This window comes from Oryzias melastigma, linkage group LG7 (genome assembly GCF_002922805.2).
Source record: "Oryzias melastigma strain HK-1 linkage group LG7, ASM292280v2, whole genome shotgun sequence".
In the NCBI taxonomy this organism is placed as follows: Eukaryota; Metazoa; Chordata; class Actinopteri; order Beloniformes; family Adrianichthyidae; genus Oryzias; species Oryzias melastigma.
The window spans coordinates 29,051,304-29,070,756 of NC_050518.1; the positions used below are offsets into that span (position 1 = coordinate 29,051,304).

General features: G+C 41.7%; 1 protein-coding gene and 1 long non-coding RNA gene across 2 annotated transcripts; one reads left to right on the forward strand and one right to left on the reverse strand.

Moving 5' to 3' along the window:
* Nucleotides 1-1,352: 1,352 nt before the first annotated feature.
* krt8 (keratin 8) lies at nt 1,353-5,644 on the reverse strand. Its single transcript, XM_024293859.2, has 8 exons — nt 5,147-5,644; nt 3,829-4,037; nt 3,337-3,397; nt 3,158-3,253; nt 2,797-2,961; nt 2,582-2,707; nt 2,236-2,500; nt 1,353-2,163 (listed from the first exon to the last, which is right to left on the reverse strand). The coding sequence occupies exons 1-8, from the start codon at nt 5,543-5,545 to the stop codon at nt 1,904-1,906; spliced, it is 1,581 nt and encodes a 526-aa protein (XP_024149627.1). The 5' UTR covers nt 5,546-5,644; the 3' UTR covers nt 1,353-1,903.
* Nucleotides 5,645-17,411: 11,767 nt separating this feature from the next.
* Nucleotides 17,412-19,304, forward strand: LOC112159604. Its single transcript, XR_002921515.2, has 2 exons — nt 17,412-18,430; nt 18,577-19,304. It is a non-coding gene; the product is annotated as an uncharacterized LOC112159604 (long non-coding RNA).
* Nucleotides 19,305-19,453: the final 149 nt, after the last annotated feature.

The following is a 19,453-nucleotide window of genomic DNA, read 5'->3' on the forward strand; positions in this document are numbered from 1 at the left end:
TTTCTTCTAATTCTCTGTCCTCTTTTTTATTCTTGACCTTCTTTATCTTCTTTTTGAGTTCCTTTAAAGCTGTTCTTCTTTTCCTGTTTTGTCTTCCTTCACTTTTGAAAATGTGGCAACACATTTTTTGCTTTCTCTTGTCCCTTTTTCACAGCTGCTTGGATAAATACTCTTCATCTTACCAGCTTTATAATAAAATCTCAATGTATAGTCTCTCTGATAGCTGACTGGCTGTTGATGTTGACTGAATATACAATATGTATCACAATACATGTGTTATGAAGCAATATGTATCCTGATGTAACTCAATACAGTACCAAACAATATTTCCCACGTTTTAAAAAAAAATTAGGACTTAAAAATTAATCTGAATATTAGAGGTAAAATTGTAAAATACATGTTATTTACTGATCAGTACATGAAGCTCTGCAACTGTATCTCATGAACAAGTCCATGATGCTTTTCTTTTGGTAATTTAGAAAATATTTAAGTGGAAAACAAAAGTAAGACAGAACTACATGTTTGCTTATAAATAATTAACTAAATGATGCCTTTGCAGTATTTTAAATCCATACAAGTATCGCCAAATAAAGAATCGTGATATTTCACTGAATCGATATTTTCTTGCACCTCTAGAATTTACCGTTCCTGCAGAGGGATGGGGAAGAACAAAACACTTTCACATGAGCAGTTTTATGCCATTTCAGTGATTTTGAGTTTTTAATGATAACAATAAATAATATTGGACATGTAAATTATTTCATACCTAAGTGTTCATCTCAGGGCCCCTAAAGTGATGAGAGCTCCAAAAAATCTTTGCCTAATGGTAAGTCTGCTTCTGTTTTTAGTGTTTTCAACACGTTCTCATGGCATTTTTCTAATGACAAATGTAAAGAAAATAAAGACTAAAGTTAAATTTCTATCATTTCTTGATTTAAGTTGTTGTAAATTAGGAGCATTATTTGCGATGTAGAAAAGACGCTGGTCACTCTGCTCCAAGCTCCTAGCAACTGGGATGGGAAGAGGGGGCGGGGTTGCTCTGTACCATAACTCCGAGACAAATTTCTAATGAACTCCTGCTTCTCTGCAGAAGCCATTTCCTAGAATACAACACAGCTTTTTGGTTACTGAGTAAAAAGGACAATAATTATAATCCAGAGGCCACTGGGAATGCTTTGAAAATAGATTATTAGGTGATTGGAGCATGTCTTTAAACAATGTGTTTGTCTGTTCATACTTTAGATCAACACTTTTTAAAATATTTATAAAATGAATGTTATAGGTCACCTCCATAAGGTTAGGAAAAATTAGCTTGAGCTCGTGTTCATTATTTTTGTCAAAAAAGTGAGACGTTTTCTTTCAGTAAACACGTTTTTATTCAGTTTGGTAGCAAAAACAGCACCTCAGGACAACAGTCGGACAAAGTTGGCCTCCTAAGGGGTCAAACAGTTTCAGTTACAGAACACGCACAGGAAAAACATGCACTACCTACTGCAGCAGGCAATTTGAAGGCATTAGTTGACCGACACTTCAGCTCCGTTTCAGTACATTCACATTCCTCTGATGCGACGCCTCACGTGTGGGAATGCAGCTGCGTAAACTGTGTGGGAGTGTAGTTCTTACAAATGTTTTTCATTCGTTGTTGCAAATCGGCCCGGGTTCAACCTCACTACTGTTAGTGCGGACAGTCGAGCATCACATGAGGTCTTTGGTCCCTTTAAGGTCTTTGGTGGTGTTCGGATTATTGCTTCGTGTGTTTTCTCTGGGAGCGGATGGCAAGCTTTTTACTTCAGTGTTTATTGCTTATAACAAAAGTAGAGGTGGGTGAACTGTGAGTACAAAACTACCAGGAAGGCGGAGGAAATGGTAGCAGGCAGGTAGCTACACCGCAAACCTTGGGACCTCAATCCTGAATGAGCTCAGAGGACTCAGACACAACTCTGCCGTCCTTGGTCTCGATCGTTTTGATGACCACGCTCTTCTTGCTCTGGGTGGTGGTGCTGTAGCCCCCGGCGCTGCCGCTGCTGAAGCTGTTGCTGCCGTAGCCGCTGCCGCTGCCGTAGCCGCTGCCGCTGCCGTAGCCGCTGCCACCGTAGCCGCTGCTGGAGTAGCTGGTGGAGTAGTTGCTCCTCATTGTGTCCTTGGGGAAAGCGCTGTAACTTGCTGTGGAGCAAAGGCAGCGTTAGAAAACTAAAAGCAAAGCTCTGGAGGTGGAAGTTCGGGTTTCTGACTTACTGCTTTGTTGGGAAATGTTGACCGCCTTGATGCCGTTCGCCAGCCTGTCCTCCTCTCCCTCCAACAGCTTCCTGTAGGTGGCGATCTCAATATCGAGAGCCAGCTTGACATTCATCAGGTCCTGGTATTCTCTGATCTGGCGGGCCATGTCCTGCTTGGCTCTCTGCAGGGCCTCTTCCAGGTCCCTGATGCGGGACTTGGCGTCCTTCACTGCCAGCTCACCGCGCTCCTCTGCCTCTGCGATCTGGGCCTCCAGGTTGGAGCGCTAGGGAAGAACAGTCATCTTAAATAACTAAGGCTTCTCAAACTGACTGATGCTCCATGCTGTAGAAACCCTTTTCCATACCTGTCCTTTGACAGCGTCGATCTCTGATGTCAGTCTCTGGATCATGCGGTTGAGGTCTGCGATCTCCGTCCTGGTGGCTTTCAGATCATTTCCATATCTGTTAGCAGATGTCTGCATCTCCTCGTACTAAGAAAAGTCAACAAAAGCAGGAGTTAACAAACGGAACTGGGTAACAAACAACTCTAAACCTCTGACTGTGGAAAAGCCAGCATCACCTTGGTCTTGTACCAGGACTCTGCCTCCAAACGGGTGCGGTTGGCGATGTCTTCATACTGAGCCTTGACCTCAGCCACGATGGCGTCCATGTCCAAGATGCGGCTGTTGTCCATCTCCACAACAACAGACGTGTCCTTGATCTGGCTCTGGAGCTCACGCAGTTCCTGAGGATTCACCAGAACAAAAGATGAGGCGGGGAAGAAAGCGTAGCCACGCCCTCTTCTGGAGGAAAGCAGTTCCAGAGAGAGGAGTCGAGATGTGAGACAGATGTTGAGCTCGGAGGCCGCAGATATTAGGGGCTCGCTAAGGTGATAAATCAAGAGAATTGGAGACGACGTGAGGAATGAAAGAAAGCTGTACCTCCTCGTAGATGGACCGGAGGAAGTTGATCTCATCTGTCAGGCTCTCCAGCTTGGCCTCCAGCTCCACCTTATTCATGTAGGCCTCGTCCACGTCCTACAAGAAACATCCCGTTGACTTCCTCTGACTTCAAACACACTTATGACTCTAAAGACAAGCTATACAGCAACAGTTCTCACTTTCTTGATGAGGACAAAGTCATTCTCACACTCTGTGCGCTTGTTGATCTCTTCTTCATACCTGCAGAAAAAATAAGAGATTTTGTAGAAATATGTTGCACTGAAGCAGCACTAGGTGGCGCACAGAGTCCACCCTCACAGTCCTGATCTCCTCTTGGACATTTCAGTCAGTGTTGACTCCAGGCCAAGTGTGGGAGGTGTCATAGATATTTCTCCCTCAGGAACTCCACAGTTGATACACTGCGTTTGTCCTCAGACAATAAGAGCCGTGCGGTTGCGCCCGTCTCTGGTGTGGCAGTCATCACCCCCACCCAAACCTCCATGGACGCCCTCGCTGACAGCCAGAATGATTTTCACCTTCAGCCGTGCAGCGGGGTGTTTATCGCATGTTTCCCCGATGTTGTCATTTCCTGAAGTTTGGATGATGCAACCAAGTGGACAGATGTGGGGAGGAGGACTCTGTCCGATCGGGTTTCCCTCCCCCATACTCACTTGTTCTTGAAGTCCTCCACCAGGCCCTGCATGTTGAGCAAGTCGGCCTCCAGCTTCATCTTCTCGTTGCCGAGCCCGTCCAGCTGTCTGCGCAGGTTGGCGATGTACGCCTCGAACATGGCGTCGATGTTGGAGCGCGTGGTGGTCTGCTCCTGCAGCAGGCTCCATTTGGTCTCCAGCATTTTGTTCTGCTGCTCCAGGAAGCGGACCTGCAAAAATGCAGCAAACGCTGGGTTAGATGATCAAATACAAGGGGATGTGTTTTTGGCTGTTTTTCCACAGCGAGGCCTCAGGAAGGCCGGCGTTGCAGACATACATCCTGACAGGAGGTAGAGGCCTGGAAAAGCAGTGATGGAAGAATAGAGTGAACCCTTCTCCTGCTTGCCTTCCTGTTTTTGCACAGCCATGGAGAAAAGGGGGCGTGGCAGCTCCACGGAAATGCAAAAAGGTAAATATTTAACCTTGTGGGATCGGTTGGAAAGTGAAGGGTGACAAGTTTGCATAGTTGCCAACAGTAAAAGCAAGATAGAGGCTGCAGATAAGCCACTCTGTGGACGTTGGTCTATTTTTTTTGTTTTCCTGGAGAAGTCGTCCTTTGAAGTGGAGTGAATAAAGATGATAACGTGACTTTGGTGCCGCCACTAAACAGTTTATCTGCTTTGTGTTGAAGAATGCTTGATTTTAACGTAATCATTATGCAGGGAGGGGCGCCAACATGCTGCCTGTCAGCTGGCGCTGAACCCAACATGAAACCCAAGGACCTTTTTAAATATTAACCCGGCAGTCGGATCTATGAGGGCTGCGGTTCACCTGGGTTTCATGGCGAGAAAGGGCTTCAGGGATGATTTCATGGAGAAGCAGAAAGTCGGTGTCATTAAAGGTGACAGTAAGCATTCGTGTTCATCCATGTGTTCAGAAGGAGTGAGGGGCCGACTGGGCAGCAGAAAGAGCCACACCCCTTCTGCGAGGGAGGAACCATTCCCAAGGTAACCCATATCACAAGCTCCAACACACCCTTCACTTTTTTTCCCCTTTTGCTCTTTGTCTTTCTCACTCTCTCCATTCTACAGCCTGTTTTTCATCACTGTGAAAAAAAAAAAAAGCTGACGGAGCCAAAAGATAAAGAGCCAAACGCTGAGGAGGTGGGGGAAAGCAGGCAGAGGGGGGAGGAATAAATCAACTTTCTGCGTGCAGAACAAATGAGGAAATCAGCTCTGGAGGACAAAAGCCAAACATATGGCTTGCAGTTACAGAGTTGCACAACAGAGTGACAGCTGTGACCTCGTCGTCTCTGATCAGGAGATCCGTCTCTACTCACCTTATCAATGAAGGAGGCGAAGCGGTTGTTGAGGGTCTTGATCTGCTCCTTCTCTTGGGTGCGGACCACTTGGATGTTAGGGTCAATCTCCAGGTTCAGGGGGGCCAGCAGGCTCTTGTTGACGGTGACGGCGGTGATGGGGGCCTGGGCGATGCCTCCACCGAAGCCCATGCCCATGCCGAAACCTCCAGAACCCCCCATGGCAGAGCTCACGCTGTAGGCAGAGCTGCTGGTGATTCCGGCCCCACCATAGCCCGGCATGGCTGCTCCTCCATAGGAACTCCTCACACTGTAGGTCTTGCGGGAGGTGATACCGCCTTGTCCAGCATAGGAGTTGCTGCTGAAGTTTCTTGGGGCGCTAGAACTCCTGAAGGAGGTGACATTGGACCTGAAAGACATCTTGAAGTTGTTTTTTCTTTTCTGGGTTGGTCAGAGCGACTTGGTAGCGCAGGCAGACAGGCAACCCGGGGAGAGACCAGAGAGGGTAGACAGAGGCGACCGGACGGAGGAGTTTTAAAGCTGCAGGGAGGGCTTGTGGAAGCACCTCCCCTGTGGGTGGAGGGAAAACCTTGCAACTGCTCTGAGTTAGCATAACTTGGAATGTGATGGGAGGGTGTTCTTTGCTCCGTCTGAGTTTCTCCTCAGGTACAAAAATAAAAGTCACCTCAGCTGACTCAGCGTGTTGAAGATCTGATCAAGTTTGAGTGACAATTGTTTACTTTAAAACAGTTTCTGCTGGAGGAGGGGCCGCTCTGGTGTGAGGGCTGTTTGCTCCTCTTGACAACAGTCATTCATTTTTTAATGCTCTCCAGGTGTGCTTTCTCTTCACTTGTCAGGTATGCGGTGTGTGGAGCATGTGGGGGTTGAAACGCTGCCCTTTGTGGGCTTTCAGGCTGCATCTTTTTACTCACTATCATTTATTTATCCCTGTTTTCATCTCTGTACTAAAAAAAACAGCAGAAAGTTTTAGCTGAAAAAAACTAAATGGTGAGAATGTGTGTAGATTTTTTTAGAAATAAAAGAAAAAAACAAAACAATTGCAGATCTATTTAATCTTTAATAAATCATTCCTTAAGTTTTTCCCATTGGAGATTTCTACTGTTTTTGGGTAAGTTTTAGCTTAAATAATTCAAATTGCCTGCAGGAGATATCTGCCCCCACCACCCCCTTAAAAAAAACAAAACAAACAAAAAAAACAAAAAACTTTTTTTTCAAGATAGCAGCTTTTCCGCTAGTTTTATCTCCATAGCAACCATTTTATTTTTTGGTTGTCTTAGGGTGACAAACATATTTATGCAATTTTTATACGTACCTGCAAATGTAAACTTTTGGGTTTCCTTGACAACAGAGGGTTTTGTTAATCACACCCACATTTCTTTCTTTCTTCTATATTTTTAAGGTTAAATTTTAAGGATTTTATTTCAAGTTTAAAAAATGTTGACAAGTTAAATTGGCATTCATTGTCATTATTTTGGAAACAAGAATATAGATGTAATGGTAGAATAAGTGCTAGTTTTAGATTTTATGATCAATTTTTTTTTACCACGCCCACATTTCCAAAACAGTCTTATTGTTTGTCGTTTCGTTCAGCTTCAGCAAAGGTTTTATCTATTCAACTTTCATAATATTATAGTAAAAAATGTATGAACTACAGGAAAATGCCACGTTTGCGAGCTCGTCGCACTTACACTGTTCAAAATCTACAATTTCTAATTCCAATATTTTTTCCCAAGTAGCCTTGAGGAGGAAAGAGGCGATGAATCCAAAACCCTCAGAGCAGTTTAAATTTATAGAAGATACTAAAAGTGAATCTTTTTTCTTGTTTTTTTGAATATTCAATATGGTGGTCTCTTCCTGAGGTCAAAGGTCAACAATACTACAGTGATGGTTGTAGACTTATCCTGTGTGTGGATTTTTTTAAGGAAGGTGGGGGTAGAGCAGAATGACTGAGCCGACTGAGCGGGTTTTCCTTCTTTTTAAAATATATCCACAAGAAATAATTAAAAATGAATGAGCTTTTATTTTCTAACTACAAAAATGATTAACACATTTTAACTAGATAAAATGGACAAAGAATCTGGTGGAGTGGGGAAATTAACCTCCAAACATCTATGCATCTTCTCGTTTATCCGTGGTGGGGTCGCGGGGCAGCAGCAGAGACGCTCAGACCCCCCACGTCACAGAGCCTTCCTTCATTTATGCCGGGGAAACCCCCAGGATGAGAAACACGGTCCCTCCAGCAAGTCCTAGGTCTTCCCCGGGTGAGAAATGCCTGGAACACCTCCCCAGGGAAGTGTTCAGGATGTATTCAGAGGAGGAGACCAAGCCACCTAAGATGACCTCTTGTTGTGGAGGTGTTGCAGCTCTCCTCCAGACTCCACCCAGGTGACCTCTCCTTATCTCTCAGGGAGTGTCCAGCCGCGCTGTGAATCTCGGATGATGACACAGACGAGGGTAGGAGCATCAGTAAATGGAGAGCTTTGTCTTCAGGTTCATCAGCTCCTTCGTCACTAGAACTCACCGATACACCAACAAAAACACACGAGATGCAGATGAAAGCCGGGAGTTTCAGGAATTTTTCTGTAAATTTTACTTCATCAATGGTTTGAGAATAAATTCATATAATTAAAAATAAGAACTTTTTCTATCCATTGCTTCTAATCCAACAAAGCAAATGGAAAAAAGGTATTTGTTTTGAGTGACATTACAACAGGACTGTTGTGTTTTTTTGTTTTTTTTGTGTGTTTTGGTTTCACAGTGGTTGGTTTTAGTGGGCGGAGTCATCTCCATTGTGTTTTTTTTGTGATCTAATCTAAACCTTTGTGCTTCCATTCACATCTATTTTTTAACAAAAATACATCAATATGTGAGTTATTGATTTTTAGAACAAAAGTTGTTAGCACTCTCAGCTCACAGCGAGACGGTGACAGTTTAAATCTCAGTTCATTGTTTTCTATGTACATGCCTTTTTTTTTTTTTTGGAGACTCTAGTTTCCTCCCACAGTCTAAAAACATGCTTCATAGGTTAATTGGTAACTTTAAGTTGTCCCTCAGGTGTGAGTGTAAGTGTGTGTCTGTGTGTGGCGTTAGACTGCCCTCAGTAGCTGTGCCTGCTCCATGACCCTGAACAAGAACAAAGCAGGTTGTGAACTGGATCTCACAACATCACAAACCAAGAGGCTTTCATCGTCTCTGTTGCATTTGCAAGAACCACATCTCTTTGGATCACAGTGCTGCTGTTTAAACATAGAAGCCACATTATTTTATAATTCAAAAACAGCTTTTTTCAGCTTCAGAATTTGACTGCATGAGTTTTTGCTTGAGTTTTTCCTTTATGAAGGTTAGAGAAAACATTGCCACAGTTTTTGACAGAAATTTGACTTGTGTAAAATTGAAAACAAAATTTTAAATAAATGTAAAAAATTACTAAACTATTGTTCTTGTTTTAAAGACCCACTTTGATCATCTTTTGATCTATATTCACAGCGTTCCCAGTGGTCTTTTAATTATGAATGCACAGTTTTTATCCAAAAGCGAAAACGGCGTTGTTTTATAGAATGTAGTTTCTGCAGAGCGGCAGGAGTTCATTAGAAATTCACCTCTGAGTTTTAGATTGGTTGGAGTGGAGCAATCCGAGAGCCTTCTGTTCACTCGCTCTCCAGCTAGCTTACAGCATTAGCATTATCAGTAGCAATGCAACAAAAAAGGGCGAGCAATATTGGAGTAGGTTCCAGCTCAGTGGAGGAAAACAAAGACGTTCATGGATCTATTTGTCTGCAAGTGATTGCATCAGAATGGGGCGGAGAAGTGGACCCGCCCACATCAAAAACATGATCTTTTTCAAAAAGCACTTTCTCATCTGCTCCTGATTCACAATAATATGAATAAAGAAATACACGTAATTCAAATTTCAACTTAATTTTCTTTATGTATGTCCGCCATCATTAAAGAAATCCCACAAGAACATGCTAAAAACACCAAAAAACACAATGTGAACAGTCATCTCATATAGAAGAACAGCTCTGGAAGAGTTAAGTCCCTTTTGCTTCAGGGCTCAAATTCTTTGCTGCAGAAATATGTTTCCTGAAGTGGTGAACTGTGCCGTCGGTTTGGAGGGCGTTTTTTTTGTTAAAAAAAAAACAAAAGTGTGCAGAGTTTGATCTATTATCTGCATAGCTGTCCAGTGATGAGATATTTAGTTGTCTTCTATGAGTCACAGCTGACACAGAAACTCAAGAAGTATCGTACGTCATGGATCAGGAGATAATCTGGTCGTTTCGCTGCATCTCCACCGACGTTCTCATCTTCTGGAGTCGCTGCTTCACCTCCAGCTTCTTCTCCACCAATGCTCGCCCTGAGTTTCTTGCCTCCCACATCTACTTTTCTCCTCGCTGTGAGTCATGAGTTTTGGCATCACCGATTAACCCCACCCCCACCACCACCACCTCCACCATGCCCTCTTCTCCCCAACTTTCCTCCTGCCAGTGCCTCTTGGCCTCATTGTCGTCATGGAAACAAATGGAAATAAAGCGCATTCCCATCCCCTCTGAGACGGCCGCAGCCACTGAGTCAGACAACCAGAAAAAGATTTTGTGGCGAAACAAACACAAAGTCGAGAAGCTCTCAATGCATGAAGGAAATCTGATAAGGAAGACAATTAAAACTATGTCAAAGTGGACTTCCTGTTTGGCTTTGTGAAATTCCCACAGAGACAATAAACTGCTGGATCAGCTGGGTTTGAATCATGTTCACAAAGACGTTTACCTCTCTGAAATTCTCCAAGGTTAACTTGGTTTCAAGTCTTTCCTAATGAATAGTATTAAATAGATAGTATTTTGAAGTCCCGAGTTTTCTATTGACATTTTATCATTTGCACTGCTATAAATACAACAACTCATCTGCAGGGACGTCCTCTTCAACATCTTAAGGTGAAACAGGTGTAAATACTTTAACACATAGATTTTCTGAAACAAAATCACATGAAATGTTTAAACTAATGACAACTTATGCATAAAAAAATTAGCAGTTTATTATTTTTGTTTTGACTGAAAAGGAAATTTCCCTCAAGCTCTTGGATGGATATGAAAAAACTTGTCCTAAAGTTGAGTCTCAGTCCCAACTCCTTACGTTTGGATATGGGTGTCTGCGGGCAAAAAAATGGGCAAAAGCTGGTCTGCACATAATGTCCAACACATTCTCACATATTGACGTTTGGTCTTTTGTTTGGTGTTGTGTTGGAAATAGGGTACCGGTACCAATGCGCTACGCATCGTGGTACTGAACCGGTTCTGGTTTGCAGCCCGGAGGTTGGGGACACATGATTTCATGGGAACAGCCAGCACATCAAAAAATGACGAGTTGCGGAAACCCGAAATGTAAAAACAGTGATGCAGACAGTCCTTAAACGTCATTTTGTGACTTGGGAGTGAGAATGTGTTGCAATATCAAGGATTTAGACTGCTAAAAAAAACCTGTAGAGAGAAAGATGTTTATGCACATTTTTTCCTAGTCATATTGCGGGCGACTGGTCGCAGTGAACATGAGTATAACACGTAAGAGGAAGTAGGTGATGTGCAAGTGTGTCGTACAGATTTTTCAGTTTTTGCAGATTCTGCCGAGACTCCATTAGTGCTGTTCACAGGATGAGTGTTCGCTCCTTGTGTGCAGTCTGTCTTATGAGACAGATTTCCTTTGGTCCGTCTACGTTCTACTTTTTTGTCAATGCAATGGAGATGCATTAATTGACCATTTGTAATGTTTACGTTGCCTCCGTCATATCTGCGTCTGATGTCTGTCCCTCTGCAACGCAGGATTTCCAGTCTGTCGACGCATTGATTTGTTGCAAAAAGCTGGAGAAATAGGAAACAGATGCAGGTTTCAAAATAAAAACTTCCATTATACTTTCAAAATAAAACTCTATAACATTTATTTGGCGACATGTCAATGCAATAACACACCTTAACATCATGGACCATTTTCACCATGGAAAACAAAAGCTTTTATTTTGGAACTACGTACAAAAGCATGACATCATTTATGACACAAAACAAGCAAGAACAAGAACTCAGTTTCAGTTTTCAGTCTGACTGCTAAAGTTTTGGACGTTGATGACACTAGGGTGGCAGGACAAACCACCCTCGGGGGGGGGCACCACAGACGCAAAGGAGACTATGTAAACTGAAGGGAGACACACCACAGATGGACCAGTGGAAATCCACAATAAATATAAGGACTTTTTACAATCAGAGAGTAGTTTGTGTGGATGTCCTATTGGCACTTGCCTATCACGTGCACACCCCAGACATGCACATTTGTGAGCTGCCAGAAAGGGGTCAGTACTCACATCTCACCAACGACTATAGTGTGGTCTAAGGACACAATACGACAGCTGTATGTGTAACTTACAATAAAAACCTTACAAATACTTCACAATACTCTGACCACACCCACAATGTTCCATTATCATGGTATCCCCTGAGGTGGTTGAACTGCAGGACGCACCTGCACCCCCCTTTAGAGGTCTCTCCTGTCGATGACTGTCCACAGACCCGGGCAACCCAGAAACCTGCAGCATGCATACGGGTCAAACCCCCCATATGAGCGCAGGTGACTAGAATTCAAACGGGCCTTTCCTGCACTTTACAACCAAGGTGACTTTCCATCTGCAGAATGAAGGGGCGACAAAGATGTCATACGCTTGCCCACCTCCTGCCTGATGGACAATGAGCCAGCATCTGAGTGACGGTTTCAAAGCTGCCTTCAACAGTCAGTCAAACATCCAAAGAATCACAACTCCTGAATCAACTCTTGTTTAAGAACTCTTTCACTTAAGGACTGCTGATGTTTAGGGCTGTAAAGAGAGCCTCCTGCATGTGTGATAACTCTCTACAATATCATGGTATAGAAGTTCACCAGCCTCCCTCTATTCTATCACTGCAACTTCCATTAAACAAAAGCTGCGAAAGTGGCAAAACATATTCAGAATGTTATAATTTTCATGATTATTTAGAATAAAAAGGTGGAACAGTATCTTGCAAGAGTTTGACTTCACAGAAACCAACAATTCTGCATTGTTTTTATCCTATTTTCAGCATTATTATATTCACTAAGTTGAAATTATTCTTTTCTTTTCATCTCTGCAAAAACCTGTTTAAATTTCCTGGAAAGTTCCTCAGTAAGCCTTTTTCAAAGACCTATGGAGATAATGAGGAAAAGTGGCACATCCAATTCCAGACAATGCCGCACAAGCAGCTCTACATCAGTGTGGTGGGGGCTCGTGTTCCTGTCAGAGGACCTTATCGGACCCGTCGTGTCAGAACCTCCTTTGGGTCTGTTTAGAGATGGGGTCAGCACGTCCTCTCATTCACCTCCGTCTTGTCGGCTTTCATCGATGACTTATTGCTGAAGCTCAGGCGGCTGACTTATCTAATTGACTGAGCATATGAGTGAACGGCGGTGGAACTTTACACTCTGAGGTCGCTCAACTGTCAGAGCTGCCCTAAGGTGTGTCCATTTGTGACTCAGGTGTGTGTAGCAGGTGTGTGCTCCACTCAGTATGAATAATCAGGCTCAGAAAAGTGTAAAAGAAAGATTTAAGTTCTTCATAACTTGATGTCAGCAGACTTCAGCTTGAGGAATTCTGCTTTAACGCAAACAGAGTCTTAAGGTTGTCCTGCAGCCCTTCCTGACAGGATACGCTGCAATCACCGTGCACTTTGAACTAACCCAGTGTTTTCGCAACTTCATTGTTTGACGCTCAAGACGTCCATACCATGAACTGAAAGACGGCTCGCCCTGTCTGACTGCACATACCTGTTTTGCCTTCCTTACCCCCAAGCAACGAGTTTTGAGATCATTTCACACAGATGCAAATTCAGAAAGTTATCCTGCGGCACCGGGCTGGTTGATGGGCAATGATGAAGCGAGAAATGCTCATCCTGTTCCTTCAGGATTGAGCAAAACATCTGGTTTGAATTAAAAGGAGCGCAGCCGGGAAGGATACATATCTCTGATTGTTGCAACATTTTCTTATGATGATAAAACTCCTCGATTTGATGGATCTGAGTGGAGACGACAGGCCCTGGAGGAGATCAGAAACAGAATCTCCAAAACTGTTTACTCACATTAATGACTGTAGATCCAAGATATTGAACCAGCGGTCTGTCGATCAACACTCTAACAGCTGTTAATGGAACTTTTATCTAGAACTGAGAAATGTTTAAATCACTAAGGTGGACATTTAAGATTTATTACAGTTCCACCGATCAGATACTGGTGGTTTATGTGGAAACACCTGCTTGTAAATGATAAACTGTCTTTAGAGCAACCACATTCTAGATAAAGGTGAGCCATTTGTATTTAAATAAAAAAGAAATCCAACCAATTCATTGATTTATTTTTTTATGTACAACAAAACCATTGTCTGTATATGAGAACTGGACTGAGTGAGTGTGACATCATCCGTAGAAAATTGTTTACTTCCAGCTCCAACTAAATTAAGTCAATTTATTCGCCATTTTCTCACGATACTGACGGCGCCAGATGTCGTCAGTAAGCAGTGATCGTTCCGAGTCGGTCTGAGTCAACATTTCAAAATGGCAACAACCTCTACCACATCAAGGCAGGCTACGTGAAATTTGTCAAATGTTTTAAAGGGTGGGGCCAACAGGCTCCACCTACTTTTATTGAGGCATCTGATTGGTCAGTTTGAATAAAGAATTTGTTAAAAAGGTCACGGTGTAAGAATGGATATTCTATAATGCATTCTGATTTTAGAACGAGTAACAGCTGTTTATCCCTCTATAGAAGTCTATGGGATTTTGACTTCCTGGAAACTGCATGTACTTCCTGTTCTGAATACTGGAGGGAGGGGTTACTCAGTCCAGTTCTCATATACAGTCAATAAACAAAAAACAAGAATCAAAAACTGAAAAAAAAAATATCACACATATTTAGTTAACTCAAAACTTGATTCATGCTGCTTGTATTTGAAAAAAGGTGATTTTTACCAAAGCATCTTTTATAAAGATAGTTATGAGCAACGCTACACCACTATGCAGCGCAGATTATTACAATATAGTCCAGAAGTGTAAATGTTGTCATTCTGAATTAGCTGATAAAATAGAAAAAGGTTAAATTAGTTTTGGCCAAACAATTTGATGGTGAACATTATTAAGAGAAATAGAATTAAGTTTAACAATAATGAAAACACTAAACAATGGGTACAAAAGTTGAGCTTCTTCTAAAGTACACACCACACCTGTGGATTGACTACGGGGTATCTTACATGCAACAGTTACAAGTTGCTTTTATAATGATGATCTAAGGATTTTATTAAAACAGCCAAGGTGGTGCATTGCTAGAACTGTTTGTTGGTGCTGGTATTCACTCTCTCCAGGCTCTTTTAAGACATTTTATTTTCGGTTTTATTGAACGTCTTAAAGCCTCATAGAATTATTTTAGCATTCACCAGTATAAAGCACATCACTCTATAACCTGGAGGTTCTGACAGCCTTTTAGTTTTTAAGTTTATAATATGTATTTTTACTTTAACTCTTATGACCACTTGTCTTAGTATTTTTACATGTATAAATACTGTATCTTTTATGTAAGAATTTCTGAATTTTTTTTTATATATAGTTTTGTTATTTAGACCTTGAGTCTGTAATAATAAATTATTCTAATCATAACTAAAAATAGCATTTTTCCAAGAGCAACAACCACGTTAGCCTGATTATAATCTGTGCTTGCTCAGACCTACGTATATATGCATCTATATATGTATTTATGAATCTATTTTTTACCACAATATTGTTATTTCACTTATTGTCAAAATAGCTTTTATACTCATATTTATTCATGTTCATCTGATAAACATTTTTACAGAAATCACTGTGTGCATGTTCATGTTTATTTTATGTATATGTTATTTTTGCACATGCGACGGCTTTTAATCCCATTCTGATTTTAATTTGCATATCAAAGGCAGATCTAATCTAAAAGCCTTTATGAAAACCTCACAAAATCAAGAGAGATAATAAAAGGAAAAATAAAGAGAGTGATCATGGAAAAAACTTCTTAAAGTTTTAAATTTAATTTTTAATTAAGTTAAACTGGGAGGAATGGACCCAACCTGCCAGAGACCAGACTTGATGGCAGAAATGTTAACATCTAATAAACAAACTTGAAGATGACAGAACAGAGGGAGCAACAAAAGAGTGACAAAGCAGATGAAGTGAAAAGCAGAGACTTTTATTGGCTGAGGACAATCAGTAGAAATGAAAACAGCTGTGGACCGTTAATAACTGGAGTGACTGACAGGGAGACGAGTCAAAATCAGCAAAAACATCACTGAAAAAAACAAACAATCCTCAAAAAATAAGATCAATTTAAAAGTTGAAAACATCTAAATACTGATTGATCTTCAGATGCTAGGTTAGCCGATTCTCACGGCGGGGTGTGCCTCTGAGTAATATTTAGAACATTTCAGTTGCACAAACAAATTACTTCTCAAAGTTTCATGTCTGAATGATGAAAATGCCGTTGCGAATGAGGCGTAAACAAACAAACAAACATGTCTGACGTGAAGAGGATTGGGGAAGTTGAAGATACTAACATCTAACATACTTCCTGTGTTTACTTTATGGGATACTGATTAGCTTGTTGCCTGGGTGACAAAATGACAGAAATTAATATAAAAAAGCTAAGATGAGATTTCATTGAGTCCAAAAACCTGACAGTATAAGTGTGTGGGTTAGTGTTGTTTCTGCTACTCTGAAGGACCGAGTAGTCAAAGGGATATTTGCAGTAAAGCTACAGTAACAGTAAAGCCAAGAAAAGACTGACCTGCTTCTACCTGTCGGCTCATTACAGGGCAGCCGTGCAGGTGTTGCACCATTCCCACCTGGTTATTTCACGCATGCCTGACATTCCTGTGGACCAGATTCTGCTTAAAGAATGCAGACAGCTGTGAGGACACCAGGTAACTTTCAATTAGGCAACACAGATACCATTAAAGGTGGAGAACGGCTGGCTTTGCTGTCCAGAGTCATCGGTGAATTTGAATAATATTTAAATGAGCTCCTCCCGGTGAGATCTTCTACTATCAGCTAAGCAGGCAAAGCACGTTTGACTGGCTTTCTGCCTTCACATGTGGAAATGTTGCTGTAAACAAACATGTCACATTATTTCATAATTCAGTCTTATTTTTCCAGAAACAGCTAAAAACCCTTGAAAAATCGACTCTTTTAGTTTATTTTGCATTTCTTTGCGAGCATTTGTGTGTCCCTAAAGTCCATAAAATGTGTCCTCTCTTTGCATCCTCTTTGTTACCTCCTTTTTTTATTTCAATTTCTCTCGTTTTGTGTCTTTTACTTCTTGTTTTTTAACCGTTTCTGCCCTGTTTATTTTTTGTGTATATTTGAGAAAAAATTTGTAATTTTTTTTTGTAGTCTACTTGATTTGTTATCAACCTTTCCACTCTTGGGAACTCCATCTGGTAGACTTTAGTCAAAATATTCAGACATAATCTTGCACAGGCCTAGAAATGACAGCGATGAGCCTGTTTCTGCTTCTGATTGACTGAAGCTCAGGAGACGCTGAAACCTAACATTTTAATGCTGACAGCAGCGAATGCAGCAGACTAGCTCATTAACATGATGAGGCTGCTTTCCCTTTTGTCTCTAAAGTGCTATGAAATGCTACAGCTGTCTGCTGTCACTGCATGAACGGACGTTGAACTTGGTGACGAGAAGGCTGTTCCTGCAAAAAAAAGCAACGAATGCTGTTATTGGACAAACTAAAAACACATTAAATGTGTGTTTTCGTCATGTTAAAGACCCACTCTGATGAAAATGGTGTGTTTAACATGTTTTTGTGGCATTTTTCTGATAATGGAGGACATATAGAAAGGACATTAAGGTCAAATTTTTGGAGTATTTTTTATTCCAATTGTTGTGTATTAGGCACAAACGAAAAATGCTGTTTGAAAAAGATCGTATTTGTGATGTAGAAAATACGCTGGGCGGGGCCACATGCTCCCTGCTCCGCCCCCTTTCTGATGCATCCACTTGCAGACAATTAGATCGTCTTTGTTTCTTTGTCTGAGCTGGAATCTGGATATTGATAATTTTGTTGCACCGCAAAGTTATCTTGAGGGTGTGGGACTGTAAACAGATGGGTGATGGGAAGTGGAGGCAGGGTCACACCACGCCAATAGACCCGCCCACAACTCAGAGGTAAAATTCTACTGCTGTTTTGTAGAAACCATGTCCAAGAAATGTTTTATATAATTTTGGCTAAAAATGGCATAACTACGATTTAAAAACCACTGGGAATGCTTTGAAAATTGATCAAAGATGATTGAAAGTAGTACAACGTGTGGAGCAGAGGGACAGCAGAAACTTTTCACAATTTAAAGTCTCAGATAAACGCAAATTTCACAAAATTTAACAAGAAAGATGAGACCAGACAAGCAGCTGCCCTATGATTATCTTTCTGAGTTTATGTGATGTGGGCATGAATTAGTGCACATATTAAGGGCTTAAATGGTCTTTTCCACCTGTAGCTGCTACGTTAGCCGCCCGGCTTTGTGCCTCAGAGGAGACTCAGCCTCGGCAGGAGACTGGGTTCTTTTCGTTCTCCCCGTTGCAGCCCACAGGTCTGTCCATCCGTACATGTGGCAAACAACCCACCACATTACAGTAGACTCCAAAAAGCCGGGAGGTAAAGCAAACATGGAAAAAGCTGCTCCCACTCAGATCCCTGAGCCCCTGTGCCCAGAAATGACTGCTTCCTTATTTCATTTTCTCTGTTCTTCCTTCTCCTTCTAAACAGCAGCTTTTCCTGATTTACAAAAACCTCACTTTGTGTGTGTGTGTACATATGTGTAAAACCTTCCACCTTCTCCGATGATCAGTCACAGATGCGTTTGTCTATCAGCACGCCCTGCATGTTTCTCTCATGTGTGTCCTTGAATAATCCCTCTGAACTAGTTGGTGTCTCGGCCCGCCCACTGCCACACCCACGGTTGCTGTGACAACGGGGTTTACCACAGAGCTGCAACGACTTACCCATATGCGTTTGGGACTGCCATGGAAATAGTTTGGTTGCCATGGATACCCCGAGCCACACAATGTGTAATTACATATTGCGCTTCGCTCTGCTATGCGTGGAAATTGTGCCGTGTGAGCATGCGTCACCGGGGGTTGGCGGTCGCCACTCTTCCTGGCGAGTGAGTGGACAGACAGACACACACAGTTTGTTGCACTGCAGAACAATACAAAGGTAAACAGACAATACAGAACAGGAAATGGAAGTCTGAATTTATTTTGATTCAGAATCTGCTTCTTTTTTTTGCTTATCTGAGCAAAAAACTGTGGATTGAATCTGCTTCCAATCAAATCTTCTCACAATGCTTCCTCTTGTTCTAGCTGGAAGTTTTCAATCAGTGGCATGAAGTCAACAGATGATGGAAACTTCAGCATCGGCCAAAAGAAGAAATCTGGATCTTTGGCTATAACTTTAATATTTAGTTTCTTAAGAACGCTCAACTCTTATGAGGATTGTGCTCTCACTGAAGGGGAGAGATTTCTACTTCTTTGAGAGGGAGGAGCCAAGATTTGAGGGGAAAAATGTAAATGACAGAGAAAATCCCTTCTGAACTAGAAGGCCATGAAACATCCAGATGATCCGCAAGACTTCATGGACGCTCCTCTGTGGAGTAATGAGACTTAAGTTACAATTTTGCCTCAACATGTGACATAAAGGAGCACATTATTTTAGAAAAAAAAAAAAACTTAAATATGTTGGTGGTAGTGTGATAATGTGGGAACGTTTTACTGCTTCAGAACCCAGAAGAATGTCACCATGAAATCTGCTGGAAACCAGAAGAGGATGAAAAGAGGAGAAACTCTATCTGTGAGCTGAAACACTGAAGGTTCTACGGCAGAACAACAAAACAACACAAACAGGAAGTTCACCTCTGATGGGCTTAAAAAGAACAAAATTAAGATTGAACGTTTACGACAGATTCCAACCTTAAAAATTTGGTTCAAATTCAAACTTTCCAATGTGTTTAAATTGCAAAGATAAAATTTCTCTAAATTAATTTCTTGTTTTAATTTTGTTCGATGATCTGAAATGCAGCAAACATGCAAAATTGGGGTAAGTGATAAATAAAAAATAGAAATTAGGAAAAGGCAAAGAATTTGAAAAATGACCTGGCTCCTTGTGTAGTTTGCAAGATTGGGAGGTCTTGAAGAAATAAAAAATCTGTACAACACACCTACATTTTACCTACTCCCCTCT

Coding starts and splice junctions, on each gene's coding strand:
- krt8 (XM_024293859.2), bottom strand. CDS start 5,545: ATGTCTTTCAGGTCCAATGTCACCTCCTTCAGGAGTTCTAGCGCCCCA. Junction 3,254..3,336: donor ACTTTGTCCTCATCAAGAAA/GTGAGAACTGTT, acceptor TGTTTCTTGTAG/GACGTGGACGAGGCCTACAT. Junction 2,708..2,796: donor AGTCCTGGTACAAGACCAAG/GTGATGCTGGCT, acceptor GACTTTTCTTAG/TACGAGGAGATGCAGACATC.